Source organism: Marmota flaviventris, chromosome 9 (genome assembly GCF_047511675.1).
Source record: "Marmota flaviventris isolate mMarFla1 chromosome 9, mMarFla1.hap1, whole genome shotgun sequence".
NCBI lineage: Eukaryota > Metazoa > Chordata > Mammalia > Rodentia > Sciuridae > Marmota > Marmota flaviventris.
In genome coordinates, this window is record NC_092506.1 from 13,220,899 (window position 1) to 13,241,940 (window position 21,042).

Genomic DNA, 21,042 nt, shown 5'->3' on the forward strand with positions numbered 1-21,042 from the left:
ATGGAAACATCTTATAAAACTATTACTACTGATACTGACAGGGTCGAGAAACAGAATAGTTACATTGTGGCTCCTTTATTGATGCAATACCATTGTTTTATACATCGTGCAATATACATTTTGTACACAATGTACATTTTCATCACCACAAGGACCCTCATATTGCACTTTGATAGCCACACTCATTCTTTCCTCCCCATTCTTTCCTCCACTCCTGCTACCATGTTCTCCATATCTATGATTCTGTCATTTTAAAAAGGCTATGCAAATGGAATCATGAGCATTTGATGTTGTCAGTACATTTTATTTTCGCCATTATGTTAGGTGTGTAGTGATGATTCATTGTGCTTTTAACTTTTGTTTCTTTTTAAAGGCTGACGATGTTGAATATCTGTCCACGTGATTCTTTGTCATCTGTATATACACTTTGACAAATGGCTGTTTGTGCCTTCTACTATTTTTCTTTATACTGTGGAAGTTAGAGAGCTTTCTAAAACAAAAGTATCTGATGGAGCAAGATGGTGCATGGCTGTAATCCCAGAAGCTCAGGAGACTAAGGATTGCAGATTCGGGGTCAGCCTCAGCAATTTAGCAAGACCCTTTCGAAAAAAGAAAAAGAAAAAGAAAGAAAGAAAGAAAAGAAAAGGAAGGAAGGAAGGAAGGAAGGAAGGAAGGAAGGAAGGAAGGAAGGAAGGAAGGAAGGACTGGGGATGTGGTTCAGGGATTAAATGCCCCTGGATTCAATCCTCAGTAAAACAACAACAAAAATCACTTGGATCTATTTCTAATTTCTAGGTTCTGTTCCATTGATCTATGGGTCTATCCCTCTACTAATAGCATACAATGTTGATTGATATACAATCCACATCTCTTTACTTCTTTCATATCTCATTCTCATTTTTCTTACTCTTAAGGATCTTTGTGATTATATTGTGTCCACCCAGGAATCCAAGATAACTTTCCTATCTTAAAGTCAGCTGATTAGTAAGCTAACATTTTCACAAGCTGCATGGGTTAGAGCAATGGATGCCTTTGGATGGGGTCTGCTTCCCTCTTCCTCAGGCAAGTCATGTCTGATCTCTTGTGCTGCTCATGCTCAGTGTTCTACTTCCATTTTCTAAGAAATTGGGTTTGGGCCACACCTAACATTATGACTTGGTAGATCTCATAAAACTTACCATACCCGGAGAAGCTCTGCATGTTTAGTCACTTGTTATCTCATGGTTAGATGACCCATACCAGGACCCAGTAGTATACAGGAGGTAACATTCAGGAGGTTTATTATTCTCCACTGAAAAATTCATATGGCCTTGATTTGAAACCCCAGGAGTCCGCCCTCTGATTATCCTACTTGTGCTTACTGTAAGACCCACAGTGCCTCTTTTTCCATGTCAAGTCCTTCTCATACCAAAGGGTCAGTCAGATTGTGTAGTCCAAATAGTAATACTCTTTTCACCTTGCTTGGGTCTTATGTGGAACCCTTTCCTAACTTAGGCCCCACTCAAAGTGAACGACCTACTGTGTTCACCTGTAAATAGGTGGGAGGGTATGCCCAGATGTGGAATGTGCTGTCTTCAGAACCCAAAGAAATGTATCAAGCAGTGAACTTCCTTCTTTTGCGCTAACACTACCCTGCATCCTGGCAGCATTTATTTTATTATTGTTATTGTTATTATTATTATTCCAGGGATTGAACCCGGGTGCTTAACTACTAAGCCACATCTCCAACCCCCTTTTAAAGGATTTCTTATTTTGAGACAGGGTCTCACTAAGTTGCTTAGGGACTAGCTAAATTGCTGAGGCTGACTTTGAACTTGCAATCATCCTGGCTTAGCCTCCTGAGCCTCTGGGATTACAGAATCCTCCCCCCCCCCCCCCCCAGCAGGCTACTATTTGTATTCTTGGTAATTCCTGTTGAGCTCTTGAACATATCATTTGCATTTAACTGCCAAGGCCTTCTGGATCCTCCTTCGGTTAGCCAACAGTCTCAGTTGAACCATCCCCCAAAGAAGATGCCAAATAGAAGAGGCTCCTTGGGTCTAGTGGTCAGTTTCAACTGGTTTGACCACAGGCTGCCCATTTAGGATTGTACTTGGCAGCTGCATCAGGCAGGTGGTGACGTTTAAATATGAAAAGGCCTCCCTGAATTCTCAAGTAGCCTTGGTCTTTAACGACAGCTGGTCTTTCCCTTTCTTCCAGATTCTGTGCTTTTATTGCTAGTCTACCCAGGCAGAGCCGGAAAATGTGTTTGGGGGACAATCTACATGCCCACACGAAACAGATGCTGAACAGGAGGATCCCCTCTGAGATGGGGAGGTGCAGGCACAGATCACTCCACAGCAGCACTTTGAACCCACACAAAAGGCCCCATCTACAAGATTAGTTTCACTTTCCTTTTCCACTGCAGATCTCACCTAACCCCTATTCATTGATCTATTGTTTTGCCTGCTGTGGGAGCATGATGGAAACCAGAGGCTGCAACAATTACTGCTATCAAGAACCCAAGGAATTCAGAGAGGCAAGGCAGGGGTAGCTAGGTTGGGGACAGAGGATCCTTGACCTCTTTCACTCCCTTAGCCCCTGGTCCGGGCTTGGCACCCCAGCACCAGTGTCTGTGCCTCTCCATGTAACTCTCAGTGTCAGTGAGCAGGAGAGACCCTTTTTTTGCTTCCATGAACACTATCTCACCTCAGCTCTCTCCTTCAGTCCTAGGTGGCTTGGCCACTCCTGTACCCTGTATCTTGTTCTCACATAGGAGAGGGTAGGATGGCAACCTGAGTTCCTGAATCTCACAGAGCCATAAATTTGAGTCCCTCCATCCCTGAACCTCCTCCCTCCCCAGCGTAGGGCATAGGTGTGCATGGATTTCAGTCTTCCTTGGGGACAGGGAGATCTTAGTCCTACATTTAATTATCTTCTTCCTAAAGCCGCTAAAGTTGAGGTAGAGGGGAAGGGAGAGTTCAAGGTGTGCAAAGAAATAGGCTACATGCACTTAATTTCAGTTTTGAATGACTGCTTTAGCAGGATTTCACTAAATGGATTTCTAAAATGTTCTAGTTCACTCCAAGATGTCAGAGAGCTTTACATATCAGATATAAGGTCTTTTTTGCTGGCACCATTTATTTCTGCTTCAGGAATTACTTCACTCAGTAGTCAGAGCCATGTTGCTTTGCTGCTGGGCCATGGATGTGCTGCCCGTTGTCATGACATCTCTTTTTCTCCTGCCCAGAGAAGAGTGAGTAACATGAACCATTAGAAGACTTATTTCTATCTCACCTCTCAAATGTAGGGAACTTTATCCTCCCTCCCTATGTCTGCTGCCCCCATCATTTGGGTGACAGAATTTGCTACCAGATCCCAGGGAATCTTTTTATATTCCTGAACCTGTCTCATAGAAATCCTCTCCTCCTCTTTCTCCTTGTTCCTTTGAGAAATTAGTTAGCTATCCAGCTATGCATATTATATTTATTTATAATCTGCTATAAAAATACCATAAAGTGGGTTGCTTATGTACAACAGATATTTATCACTGTTCTGGGACATCCAAGATCAAGGCATTAGAAGATTTAGTATCTGGTGAGGCCCATTCTTCATAGATGGAACCTTTTAGATGTACAATCATGTAGTGACTATGTCAAATAAGTTCTCTGGACCTCCTCTACAAGGGCACTAACCCTGAAAACATTGTCTTTTAAAAGTCCTGCCTCTTAATGCTGCCACAGGGGATTACTCTTCAACATCTGAGTTTGGTGGGGGTGAGGGTAGCGCAAAGGCTCAGACCATAGCAATGCTATCGCTAACAGCAAACAACTTTACCTAGCACTTGTCATTCCAAGAGTGCAGTGAAAAATGAGAGGCAAATACGCCTCCAATGGTTGAAAAATAAACTGATGCACAGAAAAAAAATATTTGAAGTCATCTATTATGAATGAGGAAGGTGAGAATCAAAATCAAATGCCCCGTGTATGACTTTTCCCATCAGATTGTGTAATTTCATTCCCATTTATAAGAGATTGAACTTAGAAAAAAAAAAAAAAGAATGAGAAGAGCAAGCATAAACTATAGAGATTAAAAATAGACATCCATCCCTGACTCTTGGAGGTATATTTTCCCAAGTCATCCTCAGCACTTGGCACATGTTTTAAGATAAGTAGTGGCCCCCAAATATATGTCTATGTCCCAATCTCCAGAACATACAAATGCTGCCTTACAGGGCAAAAACTCTGCTGATATGATTAAATTAAGAATTTTAAGAATAGGTGATTTATAAGCTGGGGGCCCCAAACATTCTTTTGAAATATGCAGAGAGAGATTTGATACAGTCAGAAGAGGAGGTCAATGTAGATATGGGAACAGAGAATGGAATGGTGTGACCACAAGCCAAGAAATGCAGGCAGATACCAGAAATCAGGATCAGATATACCGCTGGAGCTTCTGGAGGATGCACAGTTCTGCGGACACCTTGACTTCAGATTTCAGCTTCTGTAGTCTCAGGACTGTGAGAGAATAGATTTATAATTTTTTTTTTTCAAGCTACCAAGCTTGCAACAATGTACCACAAACTTAGTGGCTTCCAAGAGAAATCTATTCCCCTTACACACAGAATGGAATCCAGAAGTCTGAAATTGAGGTGTCAGCAGGGTTGGTTCCTACTTTGAGGGGGTCCTGCTCCATGCATCTCTCCTTGCCTCTGACAATCCTTGGCATCCCTTGGCTTGTACAAAGGGTCCTTAACTTAATGATGATTTGACTTATGGGGTTTTGACTTCGTGGTAGTCTGAAAGCAATGTGCATTCAGTATTGCACTTCAAATTTTGAATTTTTATTTTTACCCCGGGTAGCAACATGGGGTATGATACTTTCTCTCAATGCTGGGGAGTTGCTGGATCTGCAGCTCCCAGTCAGCTGCACAATCATGAATGTAAAGAGAAAATACTGCACTCTATAGAGATTTGAAGTCAAGAAATTACACAAGACATTCAAAACTTATTTATAACTTAGTGTTAGATGATTTTGCCCAATCATAGGCTAAAGTAAGTGTTCTGAGCACTTTTAAGGCAGGCCAGCTAAGCCTGGATGTTCCCTTTTTATTCAAATAAGGTCACATACATGCATACCCAGGATGAGGACTTGAACATGTTTTGGGGCCCTGAATCAATGCAATAACATCCCTTCAGTCTTCTCTCATTGCCAAGAAGAGCTCTGGAGTAGCATGCAATAGTGGACTAGGGATACTGCTCTAATAACTGGGAATTAGAGCAGAGTGGATGGTAGTAGGTGTTGGCTGACATTGGATTTTCCAACTAACCTTGTTTTTAGAGATAGGAAAAAGAAAATCAGATAAAGGTATTAATTATATTAGAAAGGTTACAGCGTTTCTTAAGAGGGCCAGGGGGTGGATGTACTTTGGATGCAGTAATGGATACAACAGTGTCTTGTTTTGATGAAACAGCTCAATTAACAGAAAGAGCAGTGAACTATACTTCATGATTAAGTCCTGGTCTTTTCCTAGGTACCAGGAAACAACTCAGTTATCCTGCCTTCTTATGCAGAAAATACGCATAGTAACATCTGCTCTGCCTATCTAGCAGGTGTTGAGATAATATATCAGGAATTGTTCAACAAACAGTAAAGCCACATAAATTTAAGTCCCTATGATGATCAGACACTTGCAACTATATTTGAAATGATATACACTCCATTCTCATTATTTGTATTGGTTATGTTGTATGAAGTTGCTGTCAACACTAAATTAGAAGAGAATATTTGGGCCACAGTTCTTTGGGGTAACACAGGGTTAAATTTGTTAGTCTCTGGTCACATCATTTTTATCAATCAGACAATATGTAACAATTTTACATGTGTTCCTGTTAAAAGACAACTTATTTAATTTGTGGTATGATTCATTAACATTGAACTCACTGCCAACTGAGCTGTGACTCATGTCTGAACCCACCTTACTCACACATATATTTTCTCTATAAGGCATATCAAAACTTTCTTTTGCTTAGAACCCTAGGCAGAATTTTAACATTATGCATGGGGGCCATTTAAACAGCAAAATCACCAAACAATCAAAAACTGCAAAGAATGTAGGGTAAAATATACACTGACAAGGACAGCTGTGTATAGTATGAGAGCTAAAAGAAGTCTGAACTTCTTTTAGCTCTCACATGGTCTTGTCTCACCTCAGCTGGGAATGTGTGCCACAGGCAACTTGAAGTTTCCACCACTTGTGCATTTTTGCAAGCGAGGGAAAGCACCACAGGTGTTTGATTTTGAGAGGTTACAGATTAATTTTAGGGTGTAGGCAAATTTGCAAACATGGAATAATCTGAAAATAACGAGGATATTCAGGCTGAGAGGTGGTATTCATTTTTTCCCTGTTTCATCCTTCATAAGTTATTCAAATGATCACACTGTAACTGAATTTTAGTCCAGGAATAAACCTTTAGGGAATGATACACAGAGTAGGGGAAAGGTGCAATCATACAGTAACCCTAGGAGATGTCTGAAGAAGACAGGGAATTGTGGGAAAGGACTATGCCGGCTTTTCTCTACTGCCATTGGTAAAGACACACCCAGCACATAAATCAGTATTGGTGGTGGACTGAAGGCATCAACACAGCTGTGTGTGGGTCCTGTCCCTGCTCTCCGCCTGCCCGGAGCATCTCGTCCACTCCCTCTCCTTTCTCTCAGTTCCTCTGGCCACCTGGCTCTGGCTGACACTCAGTGCAGTCTTTCTCCCCGACACACTCTGATGACCCTGTGGTTGCTTCCTCATCACATGTCCTTCCCTTCTCTTCAAGGAAGCTGGGTGTCATGGCTGCTGAGACTTGCTCTTGGCTTCTCCAACTACCACTCCCCACTTCACCCTATATCCCCCTGAGTAGAACAGTCCCCTTCCCTGCTTGGTCTTCATGACACTTCAAGACCAGGGACTCCCAGAGGCCCACACCATGCGGCGAGACCTGATCTCCTCCCTGGCTCATGGTTCTTGTGTCTCTCCTTGCAGCAAGCACTCCAGTCCCAAGTCCTGAGACGGGAGGCCAGGAGCAAAGTTTAGTGGAGCAAAGGCAGGGCCTTCAGAGACCTACTCACTGGAAAACAAGTGGCCCAAAGGCCTGGGTGAGTTTGCCTCCAGCAAAGAAGGGAGGGAGAGAGAGGTGGATCAAATGAGGCACTCTCCTTGAAATGGGCTCCCTCCCCATTGGGAGAACTGATGAGCTTCTTTCTCCTCACCCTTTGGCCTGCCACCCCAGCTTCTTCTCAGGGGTTTCCAGATATTTGCACTTCTGACACTTTGTCCCTAGGGAAGCCAGAAGAAAGAATTCAGCTTAGAGCTTCTGGCCATCTAGGACAGACTTTCAGGTTCTAGATGACACTAAGTGAGCTCTGTGGTTCCAGGCTTTGAAAACCAGACACCTGTGGTCCCCAAACCTGCTCCCTGGCTGGGGATGATCTTACATCTGTAGCATTGAGAAGACTACAATACTCATCTCCTCAGATTATGTCAGAGGTCAATCATGATATTTTACTTAAACTTTTAGCAAAGCCCTAAAAATTAAGACTTACGTGAAAGTTGGCTACCACGGTAATGTGTTTGATGGAAGAGACGGAAAGAAGTGAAGAATTGGAAAGATGGCTCTCATTTGAGGAAAACCACAGATTCCACAAGACTTGTAGACCATGTATACTTGGAAGATGAGGGAAAGTATTTTAAAAGTGCCTCCAGGGACTCTAGTCTGAATTTTTTTTTTTTTTTTTTTGTCTGGATGATGGGGTTGTGATCAGGAAGGAGGTAGAACTGGGTTGGGGTTGGGGGTCAGTCAGCACAACTTGAGCTTCAACAAGCTGGGTCTGAGGGTGCTGTGTCTAGTGGTTTGACTTGTAGAAATATGCTCATGTGAGACAGAGGGTTAGAAGTAATAATTGTGGAATAATCCAGAGAGGTAAGAGGGATTCTGGAACAACAGCTACAATGGCCAAGTGGAGAGTGAGGATATGAAGGGATTAGAGATGAGAAGATAAACTATGATATACATGTGCATGGGTTGCATTTGGGGGTGTGGGGGTAGTTATCTGTTGCTAGGCACCACCGCTACTGCCTTACGAAGCGGACGGCTATTTCCCCCAGAATTCCTGTAGGGTTCTAGATTAGCATTTGCAAAAGGGAAAAATGTGTAAGAAAAAAAGTGCTAGTCAATATTTCTTGGGAGAACATGGCAGTCAGAAAGGATCCTGTGGTATCTCCACCAGCTCACCTGTATTGGGTCTGGTGCAGCCTATATAATTTGACAGCACAAAAAGCAAAACATTAGTATACGTTTTGCAATCTCTCTGTAAATTCCTTAGTGTCATCATGACCGGACCTGGCATCTCCTCAGACATTTCCACTTCGATCTGCAACTTTTCTCCTCCTTCTGGTGCTTTAGGTTGACATAGTACAGAACTCCTTTTCCTGCCTCTACTACTCACAGACACCTTAATTCTCTATTTCCTATTTTTTGGAGGGGGGATTCTGGGGATTGAACCCAGGGAGGCTTTGCCTTGGAGCTAATCCCCAGCTCTTTTTATCTTGAGACAGGGTCTCACTTAGTTGCTGAGGCTGGCCTTAAACTTTCAACCCTCCTAACTCAGTTTCCCAAGTTGCTGGGATTATAAGTGTGCAACACTGTACTCAGCAATACCCTAATTCTTTATTAAATACCTTATTCTTAAACTATTTATAGCAGCCCCATTTTCCTGACTGAATTTGGGCTGATATTATAACTCTGTAGCCATGTCCTAGATCATCCAAGACATTCCCAACTTCATTAATAAATCTTGTATCCCCTGAAGAATCCCAGGCAGTATTAATATGCCTTTAAAAAAAAAGACAAGAAAAACTGACTACTGTGTATGTATAATATGTCCAAATATATCCTACTGTAATGTATAACTAAAGAAAACAAAATACTTAAAAAAAAAAAGAAAAGAAAAACTGACCATTCCAAATGCTGGTGAGGACGGGGAAACAGGATCTCTCCTTCATTGTTAGTGGGAATGCAGAATGACAGAGTTCCTTTAGTAGACAGTTTGGCAAATTCTTACAAAGCTAAACATTCTCTTACTATACGACCCATCAATTGCACTCAGTATTTTCCCAGTTGAGTTGAAAACTTACATTCATACCAAAAGCTGTACACAAATGTTTGGAGAAGCTTTATTCATAAAATCACTGAAAACTAGAAGCAACTAAGATGTCTTTTGAAAGGTGAGCAAATAAACAAATCGTGGTAAATCCATACAGTGGACTATTACTCAGAGATAAAAAGAAGTGAGCTATCAAGCCATAAAATACACACAGAGAAACCTTCTAAATGAAATAGCCAAATTGAAAATGCTATATACTGTGAAATTATAGTTACATGACATTCTGGAAAAAGTAAAACTATAAAGGCAATAAAAAAGATCAGTGATTGCCAGGGGTGCAGGAGGGAGGGATAGGACAAGCAGGTAAAGCACAGGGAAATTTTTAGGGAAGAGAAACTACTCTGTATGACATTGCAATGGTGAATACATGACATCATGTACTTGCTAAAACCTATAGAATTTGACAGCACAAAAAAGCAAATCATTAGTATACACAACTTTAAAAATTCATTTAGGAGTTCAAAAGATCAAAGGGAAGAATGTATGTAGGCTGTGACCAGTCTAAAGGTATTATATTATAACTGAATTATAAATGAATAAAATAACTGCCAAAGAGCTGAGGGAAAAGGTCCTGACTTAACTCTGGGAAGGAATAGAGTATGAAGATTAAAAGCAAAAGAAATTGCACACAAACACATTTTTGTTGATATATTTCTCCTCTGGATACAATTTGCTTCTGTGTTTTACCACTGAGCTACATCCCAGCACTTTTTATTTTTTATTTTGAGCCAGGGTCTCACTAAATTGCTGAGGGTCCTGCTAAGTTGCTCAGGCTGGCCTTGAGTTTACACTGCCCAAGTGTCTCAATTCCCTGGGATTACAGGTGTGCATCACTGTGCCAACTGCATACCAGAATCAAACAGTTAAATAAATTACTGAGGTATGATAAAAATTCTATTTTCTGTGGGTGGAGTAGAGAATTTATAGGTAGGCAAAGGGAGGGAGTGAAAATGATCCATGTGGTTATGGATCCATATGGAGTTAAGGGTATTGCGAGTCTATACTGATGATGGAATTCATGAATGGGGAAAAGAGACAAATCTCCATGCAAAATGATCCCAAATAAATTATGTAGATTCTCCAGGAGTCCCCTACCTAAGGAAGGAGAACCTAAGTCTCTACTTCACAAACATGGGTTGTGCATAGTAACTTTCTCCCAAAGAATACCATGTAGGGTAATACGTGAATGATAAAACACCATTTTAGCCGGGGGACAAAGGCCAGCACCAATGATGGATCATGTTGACAGTATGATCCCTTGGTAGGGTGAGAATGATACTTCATTCTATAAACTTCCTCCCCAGTCTACAACCCGGTCCCATCAGAAAAGCATCTGTCAAATTCTAATAGACGGGCAGCCTTAAAACCAAGAAGTCTGAGAAACTGTCACAACCAAGAGGAGCCTACGGACATGAAAGTTAAATGTGATGCCTACACTGGGTGGGATCTTGGAACAGAAAAAAGGACCTTAGGTTAAAACAAAGGAAATCAGAATAAAGGAATATGACCTTCTTAGATGCCCTTGTCCTCGTAGCCTGTTCATATGGGAAGAGTTGCCGAGGTCCAGCCCCGGCCAGGGGGAGTGGGGTTCCAGGGGCCCTGAAGGAGGAGTGGTCGAAAGAAGAAGAGTCGGGACGACAGGTTGCAAGTTCCGAGCAACCTCCAGAAGACATCTCTGCTGCCCCTGGAGGGACCTTTATTTTTATTCCTTTTTTACAGGTGTTTTTTTCAGGTAGTTAATGGATAGCTTCAAAGCACGAAACTTTTTTGATTTACATAATTTTCAAGAATTACAATCTTTTCTACATACATTGATTACCTAAGATATTGAGTACATTGTTCAAAATATTTTTCTGTAACCTTAGTCAATCATGATTAAGCTTTTATGTTTTCACCTCAATCACTAGGTGCTAGCGACGCAACTAGACTATATGACTACTGACCTATTATTCACTTCTGATTTTAAAGCATACCTATAATTATTTCATTAATCTTTAACTTTAAAGCATACTTATGATTATTGGTAAGCTTTCTTACTTCTAAACTAAAATCTCACTAAAACACACTTAAAATAGTGAAAGTCTATTATTTAAAAGCCTACTACTTTGAAGTACCTCTAAAATATATCTATGTTAATTTTACATTATTCTATTTCTAATTTCCAAGGTAATTTCTTTTTTTCATATGATCTATTCAACTACTTTCTTAAAGAACTTCTTTGATCCTTGGTCAAAGCACACCAATTTTTATGTCTTTGTAATCTTTAACTAAAGGGCAGGCTTTATCCCTCAACCCATTTGTCATTTATGTTAACTGTGTGTTTTCCATTTTTATCATTAGTTTCTGTGTAAGGCAAAGGAGGGTCTATTGGTTGGGGAAATGTATTTTTATTAGCCTCTTGTCCTCGAGGGGGATACCATAAGCTACATACGGTGGTCCTTGTACTGTTGGCACAGCAATTGTTTTTCTGTAGCTAGGCTGTTGTACAGGTTGTGGCTTTAGAATGGGGTTGGGGGGCTAATGTAAATTGTTAACCATTGGATAAATATTTCTTCTTGCTCAGGCTTGAGGAATAACACCATTGTTTGTATCCTGAGAGAGATTGAAATGCACCTCATGGCATGTCTCAATTGTATCCTTAGTCTCATTCTGGGAATTTTCCTGCAATCTCAGGCAATATGTACTTTTATTATTGATTGACATATGCCCTGTTATCCATATCATGGGGATCATAAACAAAATACTTAACATTTCTAATGGTTCCAGTTTCCAGATGGTGCGGCCCTGCCGCAGCATCCCCTACACTGTGACCCTGTCAGACAGCGGGTGCAGGAACACCTTCACCAAAGAGTGGATATTACTTCTGACTTTCCAGGACAAGTGTATTCTGACATTTAATAATATGAGAATCTCAGAAATTGTAAAAGATTTTTGTTTGTAATTATTTCTAACCAAGCATTTAACTCTTCAGTTAACATTAACTACAGTGCCATATTTTGCTCCTGATTGACCCATACATTTTTCTAAGCATTTCCTTTCCATGTGTCAAATATGGGGGATAATTGGTAAACAAGTCTAAGCTTCTGCTGTGAAGCAAGTGAATTTAGGGGAAGAAATGAAAAAAACATCAAGTTACTGGAGATTGTCATTATAAATGTTGCTAAATCATATCAAGTCTTCATTTTGCTTGACTTTAAAATAGGGGTAGCTCTCCTCCTCATAGGGTTCTTGGAACTTATTTCTCCAGGGGATAGAAAAATGCTTGGCTTATGGAAAGTGGCCTGCAATATTGATTATTAATATGTTTTATGAAATTGACCATGGAATATGGAATAAAATAGGCAATTCCCTTAAAGTTGGTAAGTGGACTAAATTCTCACCAGTCCTCAGTACTCTTGACTTGGCATTTCTACATCCTGTTGGTTTAGAAATACATCATTATACCATCTTTCATGGTTTTGCTTAATATTTGAGAGGATACTGTTCATAGCCGGGCCAAACTCAATGATATGAGCCTTCTCACTCAGTAGCAGACACGTGGTGCCAGCAGCATGCATGGCCACCAAGGAACCTTTTGAATCAAACACCGGAGAGCCAGAAGACCCAAAAAAAAAGGTGGTGTCATAGGTAATCACATCAGGATTTTGAAGCATTTCCTGGAAGCTTCTTTGAGTGTACATGTGGATAAACTCAGATTTATAGTAACCTGCTGCTGTTCTCATCTGAATCTTTTCCTTACATTTCTCTTCTCGTTTACCCTGAGGAATCACAACACAAGCATCAGTATGCTTCTTTTCTCCATCTGGATGGCCAATAATATATATCAAACCACTATACGGTATAGGACCAATCCCATTATACAGCCCCGCAGGTACTTCTTGTCCGTTTTCTTTTAGTTTCAGGACAGCGTAGTCAAGAGTTGTGTCAGATATCTCAAACCAAGGTTCAACGAGAAAGCAGTTGTCTTTTGTGACTGGGGTATCTTCATAATCGAATTTCACCATTACACATTGACTGATTATATCTGCCCACTGGCTTGGCTCTATTCCTTCTCCCACGATATCGTTTATTACATGCCGACAAGTGAAAATGAACAATCCCTTAAAAACAAAGCAGGTGGCACAGCCTCCATTTCCATTATTGTTCCAGAATATGTACCCCACTGAGTCACTGAATTGTGAAAGATGTTTGATTACTTTCACTGGAGTTGAGTTTTTTGTGCGTTTCCCAAAATTTGTTTTATGCAATTTAAATAGAGAAGTATTCTTCTGTCTTTTTTTCATTTTTTCCTTCAAGTTTTCCCTGATTTTTTCACTTTCTCTTTTCAAACAGGGATACTCTTCCACAATGTACTCTTTCAACACACGGGTGTTTCTTTCTTCTAACTCATTGTTTTGAGCAGCTGCTGCCTTAGGGTTCATTACTTGATCAGCCTCAACTTGAAAGAGCTTACCTTCTAACTCATCTATCAGCTGTGAGTTTTCTAGAATGGAGTCCAGGTTACCAATGAGCTTCCAATTGTCAGTCTCCAAAAAGGGAAGAAACCTTCCATCCTTGCACATGGTGTCCTTGATGGTTTCTCCTTTGAAACCATAGACACAGAGTTTGTTTCCTTCTTTGTGAAGCTCCCCACGCTTCACAATTCGTTTTCTGATCTTCCCAATTGCATGAATGTAAAATTTGACCACGTCAGTAGATTCCTGGTTGAGCCGGCCAAATACTTGGCCATCTTCTTTCTGCTTGCTTTTACTTTTGGAAAATGTAATTACCACGTGGCTGTTTTCAGGAAAACAACTGAGTGGCATTCCAAGGTTTAAGAAGCCTTCAATTCCTTCTGTGCCACGCACCAGCATTTCCTTACCTGGCCGAGTCTCCATAGCTTTTCTGACAGCATCAACGGTCTTGAGCCCCGCCAGCAAGCTGCCCCCCTCGCTGTGTGTGAGCATATATTTCATGTTCTTGTTTTTTCTAAGGTTTACATCCAAGATAATATTAATGATCTTATTTGGAGAAGTGGTCTGGACTTTTGGAGTTTTCCTGGGTGAGTGGGAACTTTGATCCTGGGTGTTAGTTATATCTCTTGGCCTTTTTCTAGATTGCATCTTCATTTGAATAATACCGGAATTATTCTGCTGTTCTTTTGGGACCTAAAAACATATGTTAGAAGAAAAACCTTGAGACTCTGAATAGAACCCTAGTTTGTTGTTGTTGTTGCTTGTTTCCTTTTTAAATATGCAATTCACAGAATTTCTATGGGAAACTCATAGTCAAAAAACCAGTGAATATAATTAGATCTGAGTTTAACTTCAGCTCTAGAATATAAGCTGAGCAGACTGTCACATCACATGAGTCAGATAAGCTCCTAATATGATACGCTGGTGCATTTTTCTGAGACACATGCTTAAAAAGCTACCAGCTTTCTTAAAGTATCACTTCATGTCTTGTTTACTATTCTCAGTTGTAAAATTTTTACTTTTCTCAAACAGTGATAAACTGCACTGAAAATTTTGTTCTTAAAATATCAAGTTCATGGGCTGGAGTTGTAGCTCATTGGTAGAGCACTTGCTTCATACGTGTGAGCCACGGGGTTCGATTCTCAGCACCCACATAAAAATAAGTAAATAAAATAAGGTCCATCAACAACTAAAAATTAAAACAAAAAATTTTTAAAAATACCAAGTTCAGCAAGAATACATCACCATGATTTATTATTAGGCCTTACATCTTAAACAAAATCCTCATTAGCTAACTAATTATATGGTCATACAAACAGTTATTTCTAATAATGAATACCTTCACTCACCCAGAACCTATCATGCAAAAAACTTATTTCCTCTATGACATCAATTAATCCCCAAATTCTATGACTTGAGAAGAAACAAATATGGCCTCTCTTTGTCTTTTTGATGGAGAAACTTAGGTATAGAAAGTTTTTCTTGTTAGTGCCTTTCCTAGCATCATGTAATAACCACTAAATGAAGTGAGTGCCAGAATACCAACACTTAAGTCTAATATTCCTTTCCATGACACCAAACATTTTTTCTTGGTAAAATTTGCATTCATGATACTCAATTTTTTTTTTTTTTGGCAGGGGCAGGATACCAGGAATTGAAATCAGGGGCACTTGCCCCATAAGCCACATCCCCAGCCCTATTTTGTATTCTATTTAGAGACAGGGTCTCGCTGAGTTGATAAGTGCCTCACTTTTGCTGAGGCTGGCTTTGAATTCATGATCCTCCTGTCTCAGCTTCCCAAACCACTGGGATTACAAGCATGCATAATACTGATTTTTATAGGGTATCATCTTAAGAACCAGGAGTTGGGGAAGGGGAAGGAATTAAAGAGGATTAGTCAAACAGCACAAAAAAAATTAATGAAAAATTAAGAGCAACTGCTTATGAATAGGACTTCAGGAAAATGTACCTATGTCTAAAAGGTACATTTTCCTGAAGTCCTACTCATTACAGTGAGAGTATGAACAGGCATGGGGTCATATGCTAGCAAGACTACATTCTGGTAATGGGAATAACAAAGCCAGGATTGTCGTAAAGACTAGGCCTAATATCATTGTGTAGCACAACCTAGCAACCTGACTGGCATGATAGGGTAAATTTGTTAAATACTAGTAGTCTGGGTCAAAGAGATAAAAAGAACACAAGATAATGTAAATTTACGTGTGCAAATCTTCAAAAGGCATCTCTAAAGCCTAATGCTGTCAGAAACATCTTGCTCATGTACCCCATGGGAGCATTGTAACAGAATTCCAACTTGTCAAAGTATTCTTGGGCACATATAGGAACTTTTCAAGGAAACACATTAGAGGTAAACTCTTTTACCTAAATAACATGGTTATGGTAAGAATAAACAAGCAAATAATTTGTTTCAAAAACTGCAAAGCACTATACAGATGTAGGTTATTATGATTCAGTATATCAGTCACACTTGGCATGGTATTTCTGTGCTATGAAATAGATTAATTTTGGTTTTGTTTTATCCAAAGTTTAATATAGTTATTTGGTTTTTATGGTTGTCCAGGAATTACTACCAGTTTTTTTTTAAGGGCTAGTGTGATATGACCAAAATTATATATATATATATATATATATATATAAAAAGAAAGTGGATGAGAAAGGTCTTACCTTATATAAATATTTCCAATATATAATGATATGATTTCTTGGCAGGAAGATTTATGCAATACAGACTCAAGGATGGCTAAATCTAACATTAGCATATTCATTACATAAATAGTATTTACAAACATACCTGAGAAAAATAGTTCTCTATTTTCATGTTTTTTTTCACATCAAACAAGTTCTTCTGTGACCTGCGTTTCTTACAGCTCATGATGACTTGAAGATGAAATAGGTAGTTCAGCTGAAACACTAATTTAAAAAAGGTTCAAGTTACAGCAGTATCTTCATAGCTGTCATTAATTGTGTAGAGGAAGAGATGAACTTCCTTCTTCAGCTCTGGCCTTGCCCTCCCCAGAGATATTAACCTAGCAAATAATTTATCCACCAAGTATTATCACCCCAACAATAAAAGCTTTCTTTTATAGAGCATTATGTGTCAGTCACTACACTTGACACTTTATGAAAATTATCTCTAACTGCGAATCCCAACTACAGTGGGAAAGAGGTTATATCTAGATTTTTTTTTTTTTAAACTTGGGGGAAAGGATAGCTTAGAGAAGAGAGATCTGTCCAAGTGCAAATATTAAAACCCATAGAAAAATCTATAGCTGGAGAATTCAAAAGTGTGTTCTTCTACTTACCTTGAGTTAAAATTTGGTCTCTATTTAAGATGGAGATGCGAGAGATGGTAAAATTTAAGGAAAAGGGTAGGAAAGGAACTGGTTAATACCCTGAAGATAAAAGAAATTTGGAATGGGATTTCATAAAGTAATCTGAAAAGTTTACATAAGCTTCCACTCTACTTTTCTCCCTTCTGTTTTCATAAGACCCTCCCCCCCCCACTGCCTTTTTAATTCCTTGTTTTCTCTCTAGCTTTTGCATATGAGAGGAAACATTCAACCCTTGACTTCCTGAGTCTGGCTTATTTCACTTAGCATGATGTTCCCCAGTTACATCCATGTACCAACACACAACATAATCACATTCTTCTTTATGGATGGGTGAAACTCCATTGTGTTTATATACCACATTTTCCTTATCCATCTGCTGATGGACACCTAGACTATCTCTATTACTTGGCTATTTGTAAAAAATATATATTCTATTTCTAAAATGAAGGACATTTTCTTTTATAATCACAACACTAATTTGTTAAACCCAAAATCCAGATGAGGTATGAAAGTTGCCTTTAATTATGGCTTTTAAGTCTCTTTCATTCTAGAAAAAGCATTGATCTGTCAAAGTGGACAGAAAAGCTGTGGAATGTTCACTTCTTGGATTGCTTCTTTCCCTTGTCATTTTACTTATGCACTCTCCTCTGCACTCTTTGGCAAGTGGAAGTCATCTAAAGACTGTGCTTATTCTTGTAACCACTTCACTATGGTGCAGGAACTTCTCAATTACTGGTAATGAGTTTCTAAGGAAATCCAGTTAGCCTATGTGAACCTTAGTTTCCTGTTTGTAAAAAGAGACAATTGTTTTAAACAAGATATGAATATGAAAATGTACTATATCAATGACAGTATTTATAAGAACATCTGGGCTCAACTATAAGATTGCCACTTCCCAGTTTCATGACCTGTGAAATAACAATTAACTACTTCCTGTATCATTTTCCTTATCTAAAATGAGGGCATTATTAGAATTAACTTCTGGTGTTGTGAAGATTAAAAAGTGTCCTTTAGAACAGTGAATGCCATTTAATAGGCTGCCCAGTAAATATTACTGCCAGTACTATTATCAGTAAACACTTAACCAAAGGTATACTTTTTAAACATCAAAGAAGGGGTGGAGGTGGTAAAAATAGACAAACAATTGAGGAACTGAGCCGAGCTGTAAGATCTTTGAAGGCAGAAAATTTGGGTGGGGTGTCACTGTTGATGATGACTCATCTAATGATGTCTGAGAAAGAAATTGCTTCAGAAGTAATTAACACACCCACTACAAAAGGAAAACAAATCAAGCAGAAAGAAATATGAATTTTAGGATTACTGGCTTGTATATGAGCAGCTGCAGTGGAAAAGGCCAAGATGTTAAGAATACTCCCCAATACCGCCCCCGCCCCACACATCGGTTCCAGTATATACACTAAACTGTGTTATATCAAAATGTGAAGGACTTTACCGCTCTCCTATTCCAACCCTGTGTTATAGTGGGATATGTCTAGGTTCTACTCACCTAAAGGACTTGCTTTACTTCCTACACTAAAGGGATAAAAGTAATACAGCCTGTCCTGGATCCCATCTCCACCTGACAGCTCTCCTGGAATTCTCATTCTCATATTCTCTTTTCTTCTCCCCTCTCCTTTCCCTTCTCCCCGTTCCCCTCTCCTTTGCCTTCCTTCGATATACTTCTAGCGTCTTCTTATTTCTCCGTCCTCCCCCCCCCCCGCACCTTCCCCCCCCACCCCCCCACCCCCCGCTTCCCTCTCTTACAGTCTCGCACCCGGCTCGCTCCTGCGCGCGCTCGCTTGCTTTCACTTTCTCTCTGGCTCAGCCACGCTTTCCAGAAACTGGGATCACGGCCGATCCGAGCCTGGTCCTTGTCCACCACGTCTCTCCTCTCTCCAGCACAGAGTGGGACAAGAAACACTGGTAATGAGTTTCTAAGAAAATCCAGAGCCCTCGGACCCTCCAGGTGGACGACGCTTCTGGCCCAGGTTTCTGGGCCTCCAGCCTCATCCCCTTCCAGACCCAGAGGCTCCAGCGCGCCCGCGCCCACCCTGCGGAGCAACTGGTGGGCTCACCCACCCCGAGCGCTCGCCCACCAGGCTGGCTCACCAATTCCCCGGGCTCCCTGGCTGCTGCGCGCCTGGCACACCCAAAGGGCTGGCATTCAAATCCCGCGCCAATGCACGTCAGCAGCCCGGGTTCCACAGAGAGGCAGCTAGTCTGGCCAATGAGAGTGCGCCCACTTAAACTCGGATTGGACAAGAAAGGATGGAGGTGGGACTAAGGGCTTGAAAGGACCGCCCACCTTTCTGTGAGTGGCTGTTGCCCCTGCCATTTAGTTACTTTCTTTGCCTTCTCTGCCTGTCAGGCCTCTTCTCTCCTAAACTACCCCATCTCCCACCTCCATCCCCCTCAGTTCCTTGCTTTTTTTGGACCTCTGGGAAGAGGGGGAGACTGGCTGTTCCTGGCCTCGGGTGGCTCTCCAGGGAAGCATCTGATTTTGTATTTATTTCAGACAGCGCCATCAGTCTAAAACAAAACCTTCTGCATGTCTCGGTCGTCAGGGCGAGCCCTGGGAAACACATTTATCAGAGCCCATGCCTGTTCTCTTCTCCACGAAGTTTTCTTTTACTGAAGTATGATGATGATGATGATGATGATATTTTACAATAACAGAGACAAACTGCATTGTTGCTAAAAAATAAGGCAGATTTTCGCCAACCATAAGATTTTTTTTTTTTTAATCCGAGCAGATAATTCAAAAGGATTACTTAAAAGGTTTCCTTACTCCTAGGAACAAAATAGATTCAGCACTTGGGAAACACAACGAAAAGGAACTGGATTTCAACTTAATGAAACAGCTACTTTACCCAGCTTTGGGGGCAGAGGGCTCTTAGAGGTTGAAGGGACCTCAGCAGGGAACACTGATTCTGGGTTGGGGGGTGTTGGTTAAGGTGGAAGAGGCTGATTCGGTCTTGCAGGGGTCTTCAAGAATGGCAAATGTCTGCTTTCAGAAATGTCATCAAAGCAACCTGCTGATAAGACAAAGCCAAGCTTATTGCTTATGAGGTAATGGAGACTAATAGCTTGACAGCATTCTGGTAGTTTCCTGGGGAGGGTAAAGCAAAGCTGGGCTAATATTGAGATTATGAAGTCTGGTTTAAACCTGGTCTTTAGTGTGTGTGTTTGGGGAGTGGGGGATTAGATAGGATTGGATAACAGTTTAGGGTTGGTGGATATACCAAAGTTAGGATTTTGAGGAGAAGGTTCAAGAATTCTTGAGTTGCAACCTGTTCTTTGATGCCTTCTAATGAAGACTGGTTGGGTCTCTGAGGACGTTACTGGAATAAATAATAAAAACACTTGCAACTTTTTAATTTCCTGGCAGAACATGCCTGGAACAGTAAATTTACGTTGATGAAAGCAAGACAAGCACATCATGTTAAGCACTGCAAAAGAAATACATCGTTTCACCCATCTCTGTTCTTTTTGTTTCCAGGGACTGCACGTGGTACCCTCTCTAGAAAAGATAGCAAGCATCCAGGAATAGAGGATTTTTCCTCCTGCTCTCTACCAGCCCGAGATTTTTCTGCCAATGAATTCTCCCAGTTAGCCCAGAACCAAAGGGGTAACATACCTAAGAGGAAGAGTCCGTTCCAAGTCCAGCGATGAACTCACCAGCACCACTGCAAGGGACCTTTCCCGCCAGCACTGGAATCGCGCTCTCCCGGTAGAAATGACGCGCCTGGCCAATGAACAGAGAGATCCTGAGCTCGTCTTCTCTTTTCAGACAGCAACTCGCCTCCTCGGAAGCCAGTTGGCCGCTCTCTGGCCACGACGTGGAGCTGTTCCACGGCTTCCGCGTAATTGGCGGGTGAGAGTAGATGGCAAGGTCAGGCGGGGGAGCGCTCCCCCTTTCTCTCCTTAAGCGCTACTTTTTCCGGCCAGAATGACCACGCCCCATAACTTTATTACCTACTGCACCTGTTTCTTTTCTCCCAGTTCCTCGGGAAGTATTAAAAAGGACCCCAATGGGGTTA

At 40.9% G+C, this 21,042-nt stretch overlaps 1 protein-coding gene across 3 annotated transcripts; it reads right to left on the reverse strand.

The window, feature by feature from the left end:
* Positions 1–10,837: 10,837 nt before the first annotated feature.
* Fam111a (FAM111 trypsin like peptidase A) lies at positions 10,838–20,724 on the reverse strand. 3 transcript variants are annotated; one of them, XM_027944577.2, is made up of 4 exons: positions 20,640–20,724; positions 18,767–18,895; positions 16,462–16,580; positions 10,838–14,342 (listed from the first exon to the last, which is right to left on the reverse strand). In XM_027944577.2, the coding sequence occupies exons 3-4, from the start codon at positions 16,540–16,542 to the stop codon at positions 12,582–12,584; spliced, it is 1,842 nt and encodes a 613-aa protein (XP_027800378.2). In that variant the 5' UTR covers positions 16,543–16,580; positions 18,767–18,895; positions 20,640–20,724; the 3' UTR covers positions 10,838–12,581. The 3 variants fall into 3 exon arrangements, with proteins under 3 accessions (XP_027800378.2, XP_071472235.1, XP_071472236.1); XM_071616134.1 differs by lacking the exon at positions 20,640–20,724 and adding an exon at positions 19,112–19,280; XM_071616135.1 differs by lacking the exon at positions 20,640–20,724 and adding an exon at positions 16,973–16,992 and having other exon boundaries at positions 18,767–19,019.
* Positions 20,725–21,042: the final 318 nt, after the last annotated feature.